Source organism: Garra rufa, chromosome 21 (assembly GCF_049309525.1).
Source record: "Garra rufa chromosome 21, GarRuf1.0, whole genome shotgun sequence".
Taxonomy (NCBI): domain Eukaryota; kingdom Metazoa; phylum Chordata; class Actinopteri; order Cypriniformes; family Cyprinidae; genus Garra; species Garra rufa.
Genome location: NC_133381.1, coordinates 32,383,489 through 32,404,244, shown reverse-complemented (window position 1 = coordinate 32,404,244; position 20,756 = coordinate 32,383,489). Strand labels below are relative to the sequence as shown.

The window sequence follows — 20,756 nt, the reverse complement described above, 5'->3', positions numbered from 1 at the left end:
AATTAATTTTTTTCCATTTTAATTTTTCTAGATTAAAATAAAAAAATATTAATTAAAAAGCATGTCTAATTGAAGGAATCAAGCAATTTAACAGTGATTTATTAAAATTGTATTTGATATTTGTTTTCTAAAATTCAGATTTAATTTGACCAAATTGTGTTTTCCAGAAAGTTTGTATTTTACATTATATTTTAATAACCGAAAGCATTTCTAATTAACTGATTATATATATATATATATATATATATAAGTTAAGCCAAACTTTTATTTTGACAGGTTGCTGTGAAAAAGTTTCTGTTTGTATATGATATGACGATTGATTTTCTCACAAGAAACTGTAAAATGCTCATGAAGTGGCTCTCAGAACAGTTCTAGAGATTGTTTGTGATCATGCATTCATATATTGAGGTGGCAGAGACTGAAAGCTTCAGTATGTGTGTATTAAAACAGAATATGCAGGATTCATATTTAAACAATATTTTGGCTGCTTAATATTCACAGACACTAGTCTGTATCACATTTTGATTTAAGTCTACTGACCTACTTTTGATTTATTCATCCAAAATTTGGCAAATTCGGACACTCTGTGTTATACAGTGAATTCAATTTTTCTGACTGGATTCCGTAATTCTGTCTGTGTTTTCTGTATCGTTGAAATCAATGGGGCCATAGATTCATAACCTGGAGACAGAATGTCATGAGAAAATAATTTTATTTTCTTATAATTTGTTTTAATCAAAATAAGCAAAGAGAAATTGGAGAAACAAAGAAGGGGAAAGGAGAAAAATTTAAATTAAATAAACCCACTTGTCTTTTGTTTACAGAATTTTATTGTATAGTAAATTGAATTCATTGCTTCAAATCATTGCTCATTTTTTACACTCATTCTGTAGAATCAGTCCACTATCAACATCTAGATCAGTTGCTGTATCTCCACTAAAGTGACTATAAATCACCTACTACCAGGTTTAACTGTGCACCAAAGCAAAACGTACGCCCTACTGAACAAACGTCCTCATTCATCACCTCACACACACACACACACTCCAGCCTTCATAAACACCCTTTCACCTTCTGATACGGGGTGTGCGGACAGGGTTCAGGCTCTCTGGGGAAGGAAACGCGTGTTGTGGACCTTATAATGGCAGGAGGAAAGGAGAAAGGCTGGAGGAAGCTTTTTGGGACCAAGCCCAGGGCTAAGCACTGACTTTGGATTAGAGATCGACCGATATGGGTTTTTCTATAACCGATGCCGATGTTTAGAGGTCAGGGTCAGCCGATGGCCGATATGTGCTGCCGATTTTTTGGGCCGATTTTTAGGGCCGTTATCTTGAAGTTCTTCCCTTTATTTGCATGCTAAAATGTCACACTAATAATAAGTGGATGCACATCATTTCTTAACATAACATCATCAGTATTATAATAAAAGATTTAACTAAAGTTAACCAAACAAATCGAACTGACCAAGTATTAAATATATAAAACAGATAATATAAAAACAGATACGCCAGCAGATGGCGGCAAGACACTGATTTAATTACTGAATCATCATTCATTTTTATTCGTTCGATCAGCTGATTCATTCCTGATTAAAGCAAATGACTCTCTTTATGAATGGGAAATTGAATCATTTCACTAGATTTGTTTAAAAACGCACGTTCATTCTGAAACGAAACACCGCTGTGTTTAAATGGAGATGCACAGCGGCTCAGTAGTGACTTGTTTCAGAATACTTCTGACGACAAAAGAGAGCAAAATCTTACTTTTGACGACGAAATAAAGCAAAATCAGGCAATAGTGTAATCTGCCTGCCACCTATAATTTTTCTCTGATTTAGCAAACCGCACACGATCTTCCTATTACTATTATTCTAATTCTTAGTTTTGCATGCTGATATGATGAATGGATGGTTCATTTTAACAGCTGATCTGCACATCGCTGCACACTTATATAGGCTCAATCACTCATGCTTTTAAGCCAAATCCATGCTGAAAAAAACAACGTTTACTGACATCTGGACGTGACCATAGGTATAAACTCGCAGTATCTGAGGTGACGGAGAGGACGGTGCGGGGCGCATCAGGTGCAAACATCAAAATATATTTAAAAGGAAGCTGGCGCCACGGTCCTGACCACATAACTCGGGTTCAGATTTTAGAAAATGTAGTTAATGTTTACATCATTATTGATTTATCTCATCCACCCGCGACCCACCCACAAGTAATTAGAATGCAGTTTTTTTTATTACCCGACCCGTGGATATAACCACCCTCCGTGCATCACTGTCTCCTAGCGAGGCGGAGTAATCGCAAAGCTGCATTGTTTGTGAGAGCCGCCGCCTTCTCCACCCCACGCACACAGTGAAATTGTCCGACTCCAATACAGGAAAAATAAAACAGTACTTATAACACTGGGGCTAATATGTTGGCAAGCAAGCTGCTGATAATTTTCGACTACAGTCCTTAAACTTAACTGCAAGCAAACCTTTAACCAGCCATAGCATTATGCCAGTTCCCAACGGTTCTATGCTTTTCTTTCACTTAATGAAAGCAACACTTCCTAGTTTACTAGTAATATACAGTATAGTAAATATATGGCCATCGGACAGAATTTAAGCCTTACATTTATCTCTCAGAACTGTTATTGAATCTTACAAAAGTTTTGGCTTGGGGTCCTTCACAGCAGTGCGTTTTACCGCACCAATAAGACGGGGCTGCCCGCAGACGTGCCTGACTTTAAATCGGCGCTACTAAACACGGATATCTGCCGATACATTAAAAAATCGCAAATATCGGCCCGATATATCGGCCGAACGATATATCGGTCGACCTCTACTTTGGATCCTGCTGTTGACAGTATAGAACTGTTATGTAGGAAACAACAGCTTTATATTAATAAGACATATTTTATTATGAAGATATAAAGTGAAATAAGATGTAACAGGGCTGAATTCTTAGTTTAAGACTCTCAAAATGTATGTGAAAACATAATATTGAATGTTTTTAGCTGATAAATCTCAGACTGAGGTATACTAAACTATGTATACTGTAAGGTTTGCCTTTAATTTGTTTTTATATTATGTCACCCTGACACCTGATCACTTCTGCACACCTGCTGTTATACTTCAAAATAGTACACATGGTACAGGTGGTACATGGTACAGACAACTGACATGCACAACAGGCATTTATTATATTGAGATGTGATTCTGATCTGCAGGTTCACATTTATGAGTGTGCATAGGTAAGATTTCCTCCTCTGCTCATGGTTGCTGCCTACAGGATACGTTATAATGGTTTTGCATATACAAAAATAACCCTTATCGTGGCTGTGGTGTCATTTTCTGCTTGTGATTTTGTCCTGCATGCAGTTTATGTCTGCACATACTTGTTCAATGGGCTACTTGTGACCACAGTCTGGTCATGAAATGCTGTAGGAAGTAATGTTTACAGGAGAAACTGCCTGTTTAATGAATATATTTACCCTCACAGAAGTCAGTAAGTCTTTATAGAGGTCTTAGATGTTTGTGTATGTGTTTCTTATATTGTTACCTGTGCAACGTTTTGCTCTCTGATGTTTGTGTTTTTGCATTAAGCTTCACTTGTAATGGACAATAGAGTCTCATTTCCCCACGGCTCCTCCTCTGCTGTCTGTGTGAAGGGGGTACGCTGTAGGGTGGGGTGGCGTTGAGCAACAAACGGTCGCTATGACGACAGCACCCCCACACCCAATCCATTCTCTCCAGAGTATTTATTAGTCCAAGACTGCCAGACACAAACAAACTCAACAACACACAGACATAAGCTTCAAAAAAAGTAATTAAAAATAACTTTATCCCAGAGGCTTTGTGTAATTGTGAAAGAGTTGGTGTGCTTTGTAACCTTTCATGTCTTCAGTTTTAAATAGTAAGCTGACTGTATGTGGATGTTTGTTTAATTTAATGGTTGAAGAAAGAGAATATCCTTTCTCACATTCTGTCCTCATGTTGTATGGCTCAGGTGAAATTGAACATTTTGTTAATATTCAAACTGCTAGAGTGATATTTAAACAGTGACGGCATTGACTATTTAGCTGTGAGGTTTGACTGAAAAATACTTTTCTTATACAGTTCTCTTAACCCATGGTAATCATAGTTTCCACCAAAATACAATAGCTACTATGATTGTTACTGTGGTAAAAGCATCAATAAGCATTTAGGTTTGGATTGCTACTCACATTTTGAGTTTGCGACCAGTGACTGGTACCTCAGTTTCAATAATAAACAAATCGTCGTATTTTAGTATGACTTATATAATATTATAGTGTTTATTAGTATTTTAAATTTATTTTTTTATATTTTGTGTTCTCATTTTAATTTTATTTTCACTTTTTAGTAATTTTGGAATATGCTGTTGTCATTTTGATTATTATTTTTTGGTAATATTTATATTTAGGGCTGCAGAACAATTAGTCACTATTAATCAATTAAAAAAGTTTGTTTACAAACTATGTGTGTGTACTGTGTATATTTATTATGTGTATATATAAATACACACACATGCATGTATATATTAAGGAAAAATATGTTTTAAAAATATGATTTAATTGTAAAATATTTAGATGTGTATATATAATATAAAATATATACAAGTGTGTTTACATACAAATACATACAATAAATATATATTTTTTAACTATATACATATATGTGTGTGTGCGTATTTATATAATATATAAATACACACATATATGTGTATATATAATAAATATACACCGTACACGCACATAGTATGTAAACAAACTTTTATTTTAAATCGATTAATTGCAGCTAATCATTTTGCAGAAAATTTTGCTTTTGTTTTTTATTTCAGTTTTATTTTTAGTAATTTTAGTACTTCAACTTTTATTATAAATTATGAAAATATTTTTTAAATCTTGTTTTAAAAATATTTAGTTGCCAAGGCAACATTTGTCATTTTATTTATTTTTAATAAACTTTATTTTATTTATTTGTTTTATTTCAATTAGCATCAAAAAAATTATTTTTTAGCTAACACTAACAACATTGAAATCTATGAAAACCACTGAATAAAAAAGAAAAAAGGTAGTTGTGACTATCTCACAATTCTATTTTCTCTCAATTGTAAACTCACGATTCTGACTTTTTTCTCAGAATTGCAAGATATAAACTTGCAATTGTTATGAAGTCAGAATTCTAAAATATGAACTCGCAATTCTGACTTTATAACAAGCAATTGCAAGTTAAGTCAGAATTGTAAGATATAAACTTGAAATTCTGAGAACATATCAGTCTTTTTCCCCCTCAAAAACTTTATATCTCACAATTCAGATTTTTTTCCTCAGAATTATATAAACTCGCAATTGAGAGAAAATCTGCGAGTTTTTATCCCGCTCTTCTGACTTTAGTTCTCACTATTGTAAGTTCATATCACATAATTCTGAGGAAAAAAAAGTCAGAATTATGAGTATATATATTGCAATTCTGAGAAAAAAAGCCAGAATTAAAATGAAAAAGTCCCAATAAATGTGTTATTAATTAATTAATTAATTAATTAATTAATTATTTATTTATTTATTTATTCAATGGTGGAAACTGGCTTCCATAGAAATCAATACCTAAACAGGGTTGTCGTTTAGGATTGTGGGACCATAAAATGATTTAATACACAAATTCCAAATTACTATGCCATACCTAAGGGTATCTGTTAAAGTTTGGTATCAACTTCCTTTTTTTTAGCTAAAATTATTGTTTATGTCTTTCATTTCTGTTGTTTTATTTATAGCATCTTACTTTCAGTTCTTGTGATTTCTGATTATTCCATTCCCTCAGGTAAAAGCATGGAGGAGTTGAAGAGACTGCTGTTGCTGATTCTGGGCTGCGCTGTTCAGGTAAACAGATTGAACTAGTAGAGATCCCAAACCCGCATTTTGAGACCAGTGGAGGAAATCATATCCACATAGCCATGCCCAGACATGCCTCTGCTTTTCCAAAGGAAAATGAACTCGCTCATTATGCTACAAAAAAAAAGCATTCATCCAGATATGTCCCAGAACAGATTATTGGGTTAGATTTGCTAAGATGTTTTTATGTCTCCTCCTTTTCCTGAGGACTGTCACTCACGTGTGTCTATTCAGTGCAGGCCTATTTATTCATACTTTTGCACTTTTAGTCCCCTCTCTAACTGGTTTTTCTTGTTCTGTGAATGGATAATAAACCACTCACATTGATTTAGAGTCTTAAACTTCACAGCGTAACATTTGCCTGCTGATTTGCTTTCTGTTTAGAGTCTCTTTGAGCTTGTCTAATCCTGCACCACAACTTCCTCTCACAGTATTCCAGTCACGAGGTGCACAACTCAGTCTTTATCCCATTTGAAAGTATCTCCTGGATTCTTTTATTCAAAGAGAGGCTCACTCTCTGACTTAATTCCCACTCTTTTATCTGTAGCAGCAGTTTGACTAATCACCATCAAGGCATACTAATGAATTCTTGAGCAATGTTGGTTTAATAAAAAAATAGAGTTATTTTTGTGATCTTTAGAATTTAAATAGAAATCTAAATAGTTATATAATCTGGATTGTACAACATCTATGGTTCTGTTAAACTGTAGCTCCTATCTGCTTATCTTTTTCTTACCTTAATTCATCTTTCCCTTTCCTTCTCCTATCCTTTCCACTTCTCTTATAATTTCCTTATTTCTCCCCCTTCTGCTTCCTTTATCCTTTTTGTTCCTTCATCTTTTCCTTTCCCATCCTGTCCTTTTTCCTCATCTTCATCCTCCTTCCCTTTTCTTTTCTTCTTTCCTATCCCTCTTATTTCCCTCTTTTCATTCTCCTCTCCTTTCATTTCCTCTTCCTCTTTGCTTTTCTCTTCCATCAACTTTTTCCCTTTCCCTTCTTTTTTTCCCCTTTCAATTCATCTCTCTTCTTTTTCCGGTTCCTCCTCCTTCCTCTTTGCATTTCCCTTTTTGCTTTTCTATACCTTCAACTTTCCCCTTTTCCATACTTTTCCTTCCTCCTTCTCTCTCCTCCCTTCCTTTTTCATCCCCCTCCTTTTCAATTCTTTCCTATTCCTTTTCCGGTTTGATCCTCTTCTGTTCCTTCAACTTTCCCCTTTACCATACCTTCCTTTCCTCTTCTTTCTCCTCTTGCCTTTTCCCTTCTTTCTTTATCCTCCATTTTCTATTCTTTCTTCTTCCTTTTCCTCTTCCTCTTTTTTTCTTTTCCTTCACTTTTCCCCTTTTCCATACTATCCCTTCCTCCTTTTTCCTTTCCATTCTTTCTTTATCCTCCTTTTTCAATTCTTCCTCTTCCTCTCTTCCTTCCTCTTTGCTTTTCTGTTCCTTCAACTTCCCTTTTCCATACTTTACCTGCCTCCTCTTTTCCTTTCTCTTCTTTCTTTATCCTTCATTTAAATTCTTTCCTCTCTTTTTCCTGTTCCTTCAACTTCCCCTTTTCCATTCTTCACCTGCCTCCTCTTTTCCTTTCTCTTCTTTCTTCATCCCTTGTTTTAGATTTTTTTTCTCTTTTTTCCGGTTCCTTCCTTTTCCTCTTTGTTTTTCTGTTTCTTCAACTTTCCTCTTTTCCATACTTCCTCCTCTTTCTCCTCTTTCTTCATCCTCCACTTTCAATTCTTTCCTTTTCCTCTTTGTTTTTCTGTTTCTTCAACTTTCCTCTTTTCCATACTTCCTCCTCTTTCTCCTACTTTCTTCATCCTCCACTTTCAATTCTTTCCTTTTCCTTTCCTGGTTCCTTCCCCTTACTCTTCTCTTTCCCAAACCTTCCTCTTCACTGCAAAAAAATGCTTTTCTATCTTAGATTTTTTGTCTTGTTTCCAGCCAAAATATCTAAAAATTCTTAAATCAAGAAGGATTTTCTAGACAAGTAAAAATTATTTTCTTGTTTTCAGAAAAAAACAAGTCAAAATTAAGTGAGTTTTTGCTTAGAACAAGCAAAATAATCTGCCAATGGGGTAAGCAAAAAAATCTTATTTTAAACAGAAAACAAGATTATTTTTCTTACCCCATTGGCAGATTATTTTGCTTGTTTCTAGCAAAAATGCACTTAATTTGGAATTTTTTGTCCGAAAACAAGACAATAATTTTTACTCATCTAGAAAATTCTTCTTGATTTAAGAATTTGTAAATATTTTGGCTGGAAACAAGACAAAATCTAAGCTAGAAAAGCATTTTTTTGCAGTGTTCTTTTTCTGGTTTTTTCCCCATTCTCTTTCCCTTTTCCATCCTCTTCTCACTCCTTTCCCGTTCTCTTTCCACCCCTTTTATTTTTGCTCATTCTCAATATTTTTTCCCAACAGTGTGATCGTAAAGAAGAAATGATTGAGAAGATCAAGCTGCTTGACATTGAAACACAGGCCATCATCGTGACGCACATTCAAGAAGTGAGATTCCCTGATTTCAGGCAGTAACTTCTTAAGTATATTATATATGTAGAACATGTATTTCAGGTGCAAAACCATCTTGATTACAGGTAACTCACAACCAGGAGAATGTTCTGGACCTGCAGTGGATGGAAGTCGGGGAGATCCCTGCTGAGCAGTTGGACCCTCTGTCTCGGACCATGGCCTGTCACCTACGCAAACTTATAGACGAGCGAGATGACTCTGCTGAGGTACGTCAATCTTACTAGTAGAAATGACAATCCTCTATTTACCAGGAAGTTGTACTTAACTACCTCAAGACATTGATCATCACTGATTAGATGCTGATAGGTCTGTTTTGTGTCTTTAGCTAATCTCAGAGCTGACCCAGGAGAGGGACTATCTTCAGTCACAGCAGCCATCCAATCTCTTGGGCTTTCCTAGCCCTGAGCACACTTCCCTATCCCCCATCACCCTACTGTCTAAAGAAGATCGTCAACATTTAGCTGTGGAGCTGGCCGACACAAAGGCCAAACTGCGGCGCTCACGCCAAGAGTTGTAAGTGTGTTCTTTACAGTTATTACTTACCTCGCTTTTTTATTTGTTTCAAATTGACACTTATCGGCCAAACAGAAAAACTTTTCAGCTCATGCCCATAATTAAAAAATCCTAAACATCGTCTGTTATTTGGGTTTGGCATTATGTCGTTCATCCAATAGTGCAACCTATCAATGTTGTGTATCTCTAAAGAGAGGAGAAGACTGAGCAGTTGATTGACACCAAGAATGAGATTGAGCGGCTGGATGCAGAGATCCAGAAACTCAAGCAGGAGGTATTGCATCAAGACTATTTTGTTTTTCTTACATTACACTTCACATGGTTGACTCAAACTGAAGAACATTGTACTAAAGTTTTAGCAAACTATCATCTGTTGTTTTTGTGTGTGAGTAGAACACGCAGTTGCTGGCAGAGGCACGTTCGGTGCGGGCATACCGTGATGAAGTTGATGCTCTTAGGGAACGTGCTGGAAAAGTGGATCGCCTGGAAACTGAACTGGCTCGCTGCAAAGAGAAGCTAAACGATGTCCATTTCTACAAGGCGCGCATAGAGGTAACTCACCAATCTATATTACATTTCCATTTTAATTACTTCAGAATTTAGCAGACCTGCCGACAGCAGACATCTTTGTCATTACCTGGAAAAAATCAGAAGGGTAGGAATTGGTTTCTTTGTGAGGTGACTAATGTGCAGCTGCCTGCTGAGGGCTCCTGCTGCTTTTATTTCTCAGATATAATGCTTCAGGTGTCCGCTGAGGCCCTGAGCTGTCAATTACAGCCCCCTGACTCTCTCAGACTGCTGTCGTCATTTTCTCTATTCCTTTAGATCTTTTCTTTTTGTCCGTCTCTTCATTTTCTCTCTTGTCTGTCTTTTGTGCACAGGAGCTAAGAGATGACAATATGACCCTGTTGGAGACAAAGTCCATGCTGGAGGAGCAGCTCAGTGGTGCCAGGGGGCGCTGTGACAAACTACACGAACTGGAAAAGGAAAACCTTCAGCTGCGCTCCAAATTACACGATATGGAAATTGTGAGTTTTATAGGAAATTATTTTGGTGGTGTGTGTGTGTATATGCATCTGTGTTGAGATCTGTTGAATCTTTGTGCACCTTACAATTCAAATTGGATTTGATTCACAGTGTGATTACAAAACAATTCTTGATTTTTCTTATTGTTCTGAAATGTTGGGGCAATAAAACATTCTGTAGACCTAGTTGATTCATTTCCAAAGTATGTGGAAGCTTTGATACTTGATACTTGAGGGTTCTCTGGAATTGACCACAAGAATGCCATTGTTCCTCCAACTGTGGGTGGAATCATGCCTTATGTAATGTTTCTGGCTTATTTTAGTTTAAGGCCTGTTCATATTGAGAGCAACACATCTACCAAATGTACCTTACCTTCCCAGCATTAAAATGCATCTAGTTTATGAATCATTTGAGAAAACATCACAGTGAATCTATGACTGAGTACTTTTTTCCAGCACTAAATATATGATTTTTCTTGTTTTGTATGTGGTTTAGGACAGGGACAGTGATAAGAAGCGTCTAGAGGAGTTGCTGGAGGAAAACATGTTGCTGGAGATCTCCCAGAAACAAAGCATGAATGAGTCGGCTCACCTTGGCTGGGAATTGGAGCAATTGGCCAAGAACAATGAAGTCAATGAGGGTGAGTCCACCTCAGTGCTTTCACACAGGAGTTCAGTTTAATTGTTCTGAGACAGAGTCTCTATACACTTGAACTTAGTATTTGTGTAATACTAACTCAACACAGAATGCTTTAGAAAACAGCATAAAGAGTCAAATTTGGGTCATGTGCCGATTACCTGTTTTTGTTGCTTGTTTGTTTTAAGAACCCATCCCAATGCAAATAAATTGGCAACAGAGAATCTTGCCGTTTTTTTCATGCAAAGTGAACAAACGCTCATTTGCTACTAATAGAGCTTTTGAACATGAAGTTTCTAAAAACATTAGGCAGGCACAAATGGGAGATTTTTGGTGTTCATTAACTCAAAGTCAGTGTTGTCTTGCTGTTCTGGTTCCTGAAATATCTCTACCCTCAGGCTGTTGGTAAGCCGTTAGGTGTGTAGGCAAATAGTTTTGAGGGTAATGCACAGATGTCACTCAGGTTTCAAGCTCAAATTAACTGAAACTGAATTGAAAACTAACTATATAAGTACAAAAAAACGATATATACAAGGTATTCAAGCACATATGAAAAAAAATAAATTATTTTGCAAGCTTCTAACCAACTAAGTCAATGATTTAAAAAAGCAGTTTTGGCAAGTCCAGGTAATTTACCATAGAAATATTATGACTGTTATAGAACCAGCTGTGGTCGATCTCTTTAAAACTTGCATGCTTGTTTAGAATCACCTGTCGTATGTGTTTACCAGGTTTCGTGAAGCTTTGAGTTTTCCTTTAGGGTTTATAGGATTTTGCGTAAATTTGTACAGGTCCCTTTTCTAAACAACCCTGTTACAGCCTCCCAAAGGGTGAATATTTTTTTGATAATTATTGACCCAGAGAATCCAGAGAATTGTACTGCAGTGTTTTTTTTCCAGAGTTCTAGTTAGCAAAAGTAGGTTTTTGACATCTTTTCATCTATGATTTGATTGACAGCAAGTTGTCGGGAACAAGGAGTTGTCACATGTACAGTTGTTTACGCCCTTAAAAAAAAATGCAATATTGCTCCCCCTAACCCCAGTTTTTTTTTATTTCTCAAACAGGCCCACTGAGTTTCATTCTGATCTGCCTCCATTAACCTTGTCTAACAGGGGCTCAAAATTCGTCAGCCAATGGCAGCCATATTTTTTGAGATACACAAATGTCCTTGTAGACACTTGTGGCACTTCAGATCAAAACCGTGCACACTTATTTTCATGTCGAAAGGACAAATAGTTGTGCAGTTATAGCCATTATAGCAATTTTGTGACCTCAGATTGTGCTCTTGCATAAGTGTTCAGAATTTGGAAAAGATATCTCATTCCCAAAATCTTAATAGTATGAGATTTAACATCTAACTTAATAAAGCATAATAAAGCTAACTTATTTTTTATTGTCAATTCTAATAAATTATTGGTAGTTCTAGAAGCTGATAGAACTATTAAAAATTGCACACTGTTTGGCTGATGTCCATAATTTTAGTTTGGTAAATTGGGATGTTAGGCTCTTACTAAAGAGCTACATTGTTTTTTGTCGTTCCCCACTACAGCCCGTAAGTCATTTGTGTTTGAGCTAAACGAGACAGCATCCAGCCGACTATTGAAGCTGGAGAAGGAGAACCAATGCCTTCAGAGCACCATCCAGGAGTTGAGAGAGGCCTCCATAAACATGGAAGAAGGTCAGCTGCACACAGTGGAACTGGAAAGAGAGAATCAGAGCCTCAGCAAGAAGGTACATAAAATTTCCTTTGAGTGTTTACTGAGAGTTAGAATATTGCATGCTGATGAGATCTCTACTGCATTGTGTGTTGTAGTTGGAACGTCTGCAATCTCAGTTGGACCAGGAGAAACAGACAACTCAGGACATGGAGAACCTTGGAGAAGAACTGCTGAAGGACAAACAAAGGATGGAAAAAACTCTAGAGACAATTCAGGAAGATAAAGACAGACAGGTGAACATTTAAAGAAAGAAAACCCAGCCCATTGTTTAACATGTTGCTCATAACATGAATATATAAATTATTTATTCATAAATGTAATTTGTTTGTATGTGTGGCTTATTAGATCTCAGAGTTGGAGCAGGAGAAAGACCACCTGACCCAGGCAGTGAACTCTCTCCGGAAGCGTGCTCAGGTGAACAGTGAGGCTCGTGTGAGAGAGGTGGAGACAGAAAACCGTGTTCTCCACCAGACCATTACTGAAACGGGCAGTAAAATGGCTCGTCTGGAGGCTGAGAAACGACAGGTCACTAAAGAGCTTGACTGTCTTCGTGAACGAGGAGAGCGCTGTGAGGAGTTGGAAAGAGAGGTGGCACGACTGGAGCGAGTCCGAGAGCAGCTGCAGAGGGAATCTTCTTCCTTGAAGATTGGCAGTGAACGTGCCGAGGCCCTGGAGCGTGAGAATGCTACTCTGGAGCAAGACAATCGCCGGCTGAAGAAGCTGGCAGACACGGCGCAGAATGCCAGCCTGCGCTTGGCTGTTCTGGAGAAGGATCACCAGCAACTCGAGGAGGAGAACCTGGAGCAACGACGTGCTTTGGAGACCCTGCGGCCGGCTGCCGCTCGCCTGGCTCAACTACAGCAGGAACATGCCGAACTGGAGCGGGAACACGATGAGATGTGCCGCACGCTGGAGGAGCTCCGCTCCCAGGCCAAGAGGAGCGAAAGACTGGAAAAGAACTGCAGCAGCCTGAGCCAGGAAAACCAACGGCTCCAGCAGACCCTGGACAACAGCGCCACCAAGATTCAGGGTCTAGAGGGCGAGCTCAGGCAGAATGAGGCGGAGATGAAAGATCTGCGGCGAGAGTTAGAGGGGTTGAGGCAAACGGCAACATGGGCGGAAACAGTAGAGAAGGAGAAGAGAGGAGTAGAGCAGGAATTGGGCCAGGTGGAGAAGGAGAAGAAGCAGCTGGAGAAGGAGACGCGTAGGTTGAGGCAGCAGTTGGAGGTGAAGGAGACGGCGCTGGAAGAGAACTGCCTCAGGCTGGCCAGCATGGAGAAAGAAAGCACGGCTCTCAATAAAGAGTTGGGCCGCCTTAAAGAGGCTGCAGGGAGACTCAAAGAGCTGGAGAGAGAAAACAAAGACCTGCAGAAACAGGCCACCATAGATAAGAAGACTCTGGCCACACTAAGAGAGGTATGGCACATTTAGTATGAGTCAATTACATATAAGAAAAAGAAATATTTCAAAAATCTGATTTGATATGGTTTTAAAAAAACACTATTTTAAAGAAAATTTTAAATTGAATAACTTTTAAATGTCAAGTGGTATAAGTGAAAATTAATAATTTTTATTATTTTTTTATTTTATTATTTATATTGTAGGTAAAAAAATAGGGCTGTCAGATCCATTCACTGCGATTTAACTGCATCCAAAATAAAAGTTTGTCTGCATAATATGTGTGCTGTGTATATTTATGTGTATATAAATTTACACCCATACATGTATAGAAATGTATGTGATATATATAGTACTGTATATATCATATATAAATATGAATACTTAATACTTCAGCACTTTTCAAAAAATTTAAATACTTTTAATACTCACTAGTTTGTCTGTTGATATTATCAGTCTTTAAAATGTCAAGTGGTGTAACCATCAAGTAAAAATGAATCATTATTTAAAATAAGTGTATTTGTAGGTAAAAATAGGGCTGTCAAATTGATTCATCACAATTAGTCGCATCAAAAATAAAAGTTCACAAAGTGTGTGTGCTGTGTATATTTATATGTATAAATAACATGTATGTATTTAAGAAATATATGTAGTTTATATTTATCTATAATATAAATAATATATAAATATGAATACATATAAACTACGTAATACTTTGGACATTATACGAACATTATACTATTCCATGTAGATTGGCATTATATACTATGTACTATGGACATTATACGTAATAATATGGACATTTTTAGCACTTTTTAAATTAAACTTCCTTAAAAGACTTTTAATACTCACAACATTATTTGTCTGTCGATATTATCCATGACTTAAAAATGTCAGATGGTGTAACCATCAAGTAAAAATGTATCATTATTTAAAATAAATGTATTTGTAGGTAAAAAGTAGGTCTGTCAAATCGATAATAGCAATTAATCAGTGACAGATCATTTCTTTCATATAGTGTCAGATTATATAAAAATTTTTAAAAAGTAGTGTGGGTTCTTTCTGTCTGATGTTGATTGCTTGGAGGCAGATGTGAATGCAAGCTTGCAGTTGGTTTAAAAAAAAAGGAGCAGGATATTGGTGGACTAAATGGTTGGAGAATTTCAGCATATGTGACCCTGGACCACAAAACCTAAAGTCTAAAGTAGCACGGGTATATTTGTAGCAATAGCCAACAATACATGGGTCAAAATTATTGATTTTTCTTTTATGCCAAAAATCATTAGGATATTATGTAAAGATCATGTTCCATGAAGATATTTTGTAAGTTTCCTACCGTAAATATATCAAAAACTAATTTTTGATTGGTAATATGCATTACTAAGAACTTCATTTGGACTACTTTACAGGTATTTTTGCACCCTTAGATTACAGATTTTCAAATAGTTGTATCCTGGCTAAATATTGTCCGTACCATCAATGGAAAGTTTATTAATTTAGCTTTCAGATGATGTTTAAATCTCACTTTCTAAAAATTGACCCTTATGACTGGTTTTGTAGTCTAGGATGTCACCAAAGATCAAGTCTGTCAATTTACTGGAAGATCAAATTCTGACATTTTGATGTAAAAATGTGGTCATATTTTGTTGTGCAGGATCTGGTGAATGAGAAACTGAGGGTGCAGCAGCAGTGTAATGAATTGGAGAAGCTCAGCCATGAGTTGGAGAAGATCGGCTTGAACCGAGAGAAACTCCTACAGGAAGAACACAGCTGTGAAGACAAGTGAGTGAGATTTCTTATTAAGAATGATCAGTCATTTTTTATTATCAGGTTTAGAGTTTCTAAGCACAAAGTGTTCAGATCATATAAAGTGTCTTGTTTGTTTTCTGTGGACGCTGCCTTCTGAAAGGTGTAGCAGGTGAGGTGCTGCTAAAGTTGTAGATGCATTTGCTTCTGTCTCTATACATGCCATCATCACTTGTCTCCACTCTGTCTGTTTTCCTCTCATGGCAAGTGTTGGGATTATTGTGTCATAAGTATGCGCACATTATGATTATTTTATGTAAGTGAGGATAAAGTAACACACAACCCATAACTTTATGAATTTACAGTATACTGTAAAAACAAAAAATGAGAAAGCGTAATGCATAATATGTAATTAGTTTTATTAGAAGGGGTAATCAATAATGTAATAATTTTAAAAAGTAGTGTTTACCCAACACTGTTGATTTGCTTTATTATCTGAGTCTAAGTGCATGCTATCTTTACTATATCTTTACTTTAACTATTGTAGTCAGAAGGAGGTTTGCTGTGTGTAGTGGTGTGTTTATAATCGTTTCTTTCATACTGAGGCCACAGTATGAAGTAATTACAGGCCTGACGCTTAGTGTATATACTCAAGGTTGATTAGTTTTCACTGGAATTTTCCCTGTAGAGGGATCAGTAGTGAAGTATTCATCTTTCTCTATAAGGAAATAGACTCACTCCCTCTCTCCCCCACCTCTAACCCTTTATTGCGGTGAGTGTGACAAGTGACATGTATGTGTAAGTTAGATCAAAAGAACCAAACATGACTAAATGTGAGCTGAAACATTTCTCACCAGCTAATAGTCATAAAATTCTAGCTGCCACTAATCGCTTAATGTTTGAAGAAGTTTACTGCTAACAGTCACATTCCACTGTGCTTAGTAATCCATCCAGAGTGTGTGGTGTGTGTGTGGTGTGTGTGTGTGTGTGTCCGTGTCCATGCATGTTTCTATTATTGAATTTGTTAAATGTGTTCCTTTAACTATTGCAGTGTTGTTATTGTGAGCCAAAACTATTAAAAATGTTCTGTTGGTTTGTGAGAAAGCTGAAAAATAAATATTAGAAACAAGAAAACAGAGTTGAAGTGCTAAAATGACTAAGACAAAAAAGCTAAATAAAAGCTAAATTTAAATATTAAAAAACTAAAAGTAATAAAAATGACTCATTAAATTAGTAAAACCTGAAAATTTAAGTAAAAGCCCATTTTAAAAATGTACTAATAAATACTGTAATTGTATATACATAACACTAAAATAATATTATAGATATCTTCGGCCCATTTTATAAACTAAACTTCCTTTTAAAGACTTTTAATGGAAATGGCATTATGGCAAATGTCTTAGAAAAGCTAGTTTTATTGCTAGCATTTTAATGTATCCTAAAGACACCCAATTCAATATTTTTTTTTTTACATGTTTTTCATACAAGGTTACACCTTAATTAGAAATTTCCCTACATAGAAAAATCTTTATGCCACAACTAAGGAACATAATATGTGTAATTTTCCCCAAATTCAGTTTCATTTTTTTTTTTCTAAATTCCATTTTTCCTTTTTAACTTTCCTGGGTTCCGTTTTTTCCATTTGAACATTTCTGGACTGTTTTAATGGTTAAATTCAAATGTAGTCATCCAAAATCATGTATATTTATCATGTGTAATTAATTAAAACCTATGCAATTTAACATCAATTGATTACAATTTTAACAAATTGCATTTTTAAGGCCCAATGAATTTTTTTTCTTTTTTTCAAATTCCATTTTTTATTTACAAGATTCCATTTTAATGTTTTTTTTTTTAATCCAAAAGCATGACTAGTTATTTGAATTCATAAAAACTACTTTTTTATTATTATTATTTAGTTTTTTTTTGTTTTTTTTTGTTTTTTAGAAATTTTGTTGTATAAAACTTTTTATTTTAATCAAATGAAAATTTAATTTAATTAATCAAAAAAAACAATTTAAATTATTTTATTATTATTATTATAATTATTACATTAAAACATATATTCTGTTGTGCAATAGTATTATATTTTTGCCACAATTTCTTCAAATTAAACCAGACTTTTATTTTGACAGATTGCCGTTGAGACCTTTGCGTTTCTGTGTGACGATAGTTTTTCTCGCATGAAACGGTTAAATGCTCACAAAGTGACTCTCAGAGCAGTTCTTGAGATGTTGTTTATGTATTTACCATTGAAGTCAAAAGTTTACGTACACATTGCAGAATCTGCAAAATGTTAATTATTTTACCAAAATAAGAGGATCATACAAAATGCATGTTATTTTTTATTTAGTACCAGTACTGACTCGAATAAGACATTTCACATTAAAAAATGTTTACATATAGTCCACAAGAGAAAATAATAGTTGAATTGATAAAAATGACCCTGTTCAAAAGTTTTCATACGCTTAATTCTTAATACTGTGTTGTTACCTGAATGTTCCACAGCTGATTTATTTTTTTGTTTGTTTGTTTTGTTTAGTGATAGTTGTTCATGTGACCCTTGTTTGTCCTGAACAGATTACCTGCCCGCTGTTCTTTAGAAAAGTCCTGTGGGTCCCACAAATTCTTTGTTTTTTCAGCACTTTTCTGTATTTGAATCCTTTCCAACAATAATTGTATGATTTTGAGATCCATCTTTTCACACTGAGGACAACTAAGGTTCAAACGCTCACTGATGCTTTATTAGAAAATACAATGCATTAAGAGCCCAGGGTGAAAACTTTTTGATTTTAAAGATCAGGGTAAATTTAACTTATTTTATTTTATGGGAAACATGTAAGTATCTTCTGTACCTTCCGAAGGGGAGAAAAAAAAAGATATTTAGGCAAAATAAGAAAAATGTACACATCCTCACTCTGTTCAAAGATTTACACCCCTGCATCGTTTTTTTCCCTGAAGCATCAGTGAGCTTGTAAACTTTTGGCTTTAACTGTATGTCCTCATATATTGAGGCAGCAGATGCTGAGAACAGTGAGCGCCACACTCTCTTTACTACGTGTGTAATAAACAAAACTGCACATCTGCGCCATTCTTTCACATCATCTTATATTGCGTTTTGATTACAGTGTACTAACCTACTTTTGATGTTTCATCTACAATTGTACTAATTCCATGACATTCCACATTATGAAGTAAATTTAATTTTTATGACTGGATTCCACAATTCTGTCTGTTTTCCACACCCGAGAAATCATAGGGAGAATGGAGAAATCTTCTCACTTCTTTGTTTAGAGTTTGTTAGATATCTAAAACAAGGGTCGTGAACAACAACAAAGATCTCAACCATATTGAACATTCTACTTTCTCATCCTTCAGTAAATATAAGATTCTGGAAACAAAGATTGAGTCTGCACTGAAGAATACTCTGGAGCTGAGAGAGGAGAAGATCCAGAGTCTGGAGTCTCGTCTGGAGGAGAGTAGCAGCTTAAACCAGCAACTGCGCACTGAACTCAGCACTGTACGTTCACGCTTTCTCAAACCACAAACATGCATGTACATGTCAAAACAAAAAGAAAGTTTGGAAAAAACGAAAGTAGTTCTCTGATTTGTTTCATCTTATATCATGCCTGATTTTCTGATCTGTCCTCACCAGGTGAAAAAGAACCTGGAAGCCCTCAAGCAAAGGCAAGAGGAGGAGGCAGCTCACTCTGAGATCTCCCAGCAGTCTTTGGGGAAGGATAGATCGAGCGCAAATAAAGAGAAGTGGGAGACGGAGCATAGGGAGGCCACAGCTGAACTGCTCAAGATGAAGGACAGACTAATCGATGTTGAGAAGAATGTAAGACATATTTAACTTCAGCCCTGTGGTGCACTTTCTTAAAAGACTGAACACTTACTAGTTTGTCTATTAACATTACAACTGTGACCTTTCAGAATGCTGCCCTGCAGACAGAGAAAAATCTTCTGAAGGAGCAACTGAAGCAGTTAGGTTCCCAGAACGCACAGCTCAACGCACAAACACTAGCTCTGCAGAAACAGGCGGCGTCCTTACAAGAGCACAACACCTCTCTTCATAAAGAGACTGCTAAACTGCAGGTACAGTGTACAGAAATATTGCAGGTCTGAAACTGTAATCATCACTGTCAGGCTTTTGTAGGCCTTATGTGTGTCACTACAAGACATAAAGCAACAACATGCAGATTATAAAAAAATATACTGTATAGGGCTTGTAAAAGGGTAAAGTAAGCATGATTAAGCTGTAATGGTCTGTAATGACATTGTAATTATCTGAATTTGGCTTTACAGTTGTAGAAATTGTCCTGCACATGGTTTATTAAGCCTCTTGAGATTTTGAGATTATACAGTTAAACAGTACTGTTTGATCTCTAAAAATATCTGCACATAGAAATGATGGACATGACCACTGCTTACCAGGGCCAGCAAATACCGTAAGAAAAGAACTGGTGAGAAAGCCACCTTTTGTGACATGAGAAAGCAATTTAGTGACCTTAAGGACTAAATAATTGGCAGGTGTGATGCTGTTGAGGAGAATGAGAATGAGAGCAGCATGTTCAACTGTTCACCTCTGACCCATAAAGCAAGAAAAGACAGTTGCTTTTCAAGACTAAAGAGATTGTTTGCCCCAAAAGTAAAGTTGTTTTATTATTTACTTTTATTTATTTATTTTTTGTAATTTGATTTATTGGAGATAGAGAAAGAGTTAAATAACCTTTAATTTAATTTTATTTATTTTTATATATATATATATATATATATATATATATATATATATATATATATATATATATATATATATATATATATATATATATATATATATATATATATATATATATAGAATAGAGAGAATTGAATAACCATTTTATTTTTATTTTATTTTATTGGAGAATAGAGAAATAGTTAAATAATCATTTTATTATTTTATTTTATTATTTGATTCTATTTAGTTTTATCAGAGAGTAGAGAAAGCATCAAATAACCTTTTTTATATAATTTTATTTTATATATTTGTTATTTTTATTTATTTTATTTTTTTACCAGAGAATACTGAGTTAAACAATCTTTATTTTATTTTATTTTATTTTATTAAATGGTAGGTAGGGGAGTTAAGTAACCTTTATTTATTTTCTTTTATTTTTTTCTGAGAATAGAGTTAGAGTTAAATAGCCTATTTTATTTATTTAATTTAATTTGATTTTATCTTAGAATTAGAGAGAGAGTTAAATAACCTCTTTATTTTATTTATTTATGTTTAAATTTTTTTTTTATTT

At 35.4% G+C, this 20,756-nt stretch overlaps 1 protein-coding gene across 1 annotated transcript in view; it reads left to right on the top strand.

Moving 5' to 3' along the window:
- The window catches only part of ccdc88c (coiled-coil domain containing 88C), a 79,675-nt gene that overhangs the window by 33,551 nt on the left and 25,368 nt on the right, over positions 1-20,756 (top strand). The window contains exons 10-24 of the mRNA XM_073826600.1: positions 5,831-5,889; positions 8,318-8,401; positions 8,491-8,631; positions 8,751-8,938; positions 9,131-9,212; positions 9,332-9,490; positions 9,820-9,966; positions 10,460-10,604; positions 12,150-12,331; positions 12,414-12,551; positions 12,664-13,734; positions 15,371-15,498; positions 18,841-18,982; positions 19,118-19,303; positions 19,399-19,565. Coding sequence (XP_073682701.1) covers positions 5,831-5,889; positions 8,318-8,401; positions 8,491-8,631; positions 8,751-8,938; positions 9,131-9,212; positions 9,332-9,490; positions 9,820-9,966; positions 10,460-10,604; positions 12,150-12,331; positions 12,414-12,551; positions 12,664-13,734; positions 15,371-15,498; positions 18,841-18,982; positions 19,118-19,303; positions 19,399-19,565 — 3,019 coding nt within the window. The remainder of the gene's footprint in view (positions 1-5,830; positions 5,890-8,317; positions 8,402-8,490; positions 8,632-8,750; positions 8,939-9,130; positions 9,213-9,331; positions 9,491-9,819; positions 9,967-10,459; positions 10,605-12,149; positions 12,332-12,413; positions 12,552-12,663; positions 13,735-15,370; positions 15,499-18,840; positions 18,983-19,117; positions 19,304-19,398; positions 19,566-20,756) is intronic.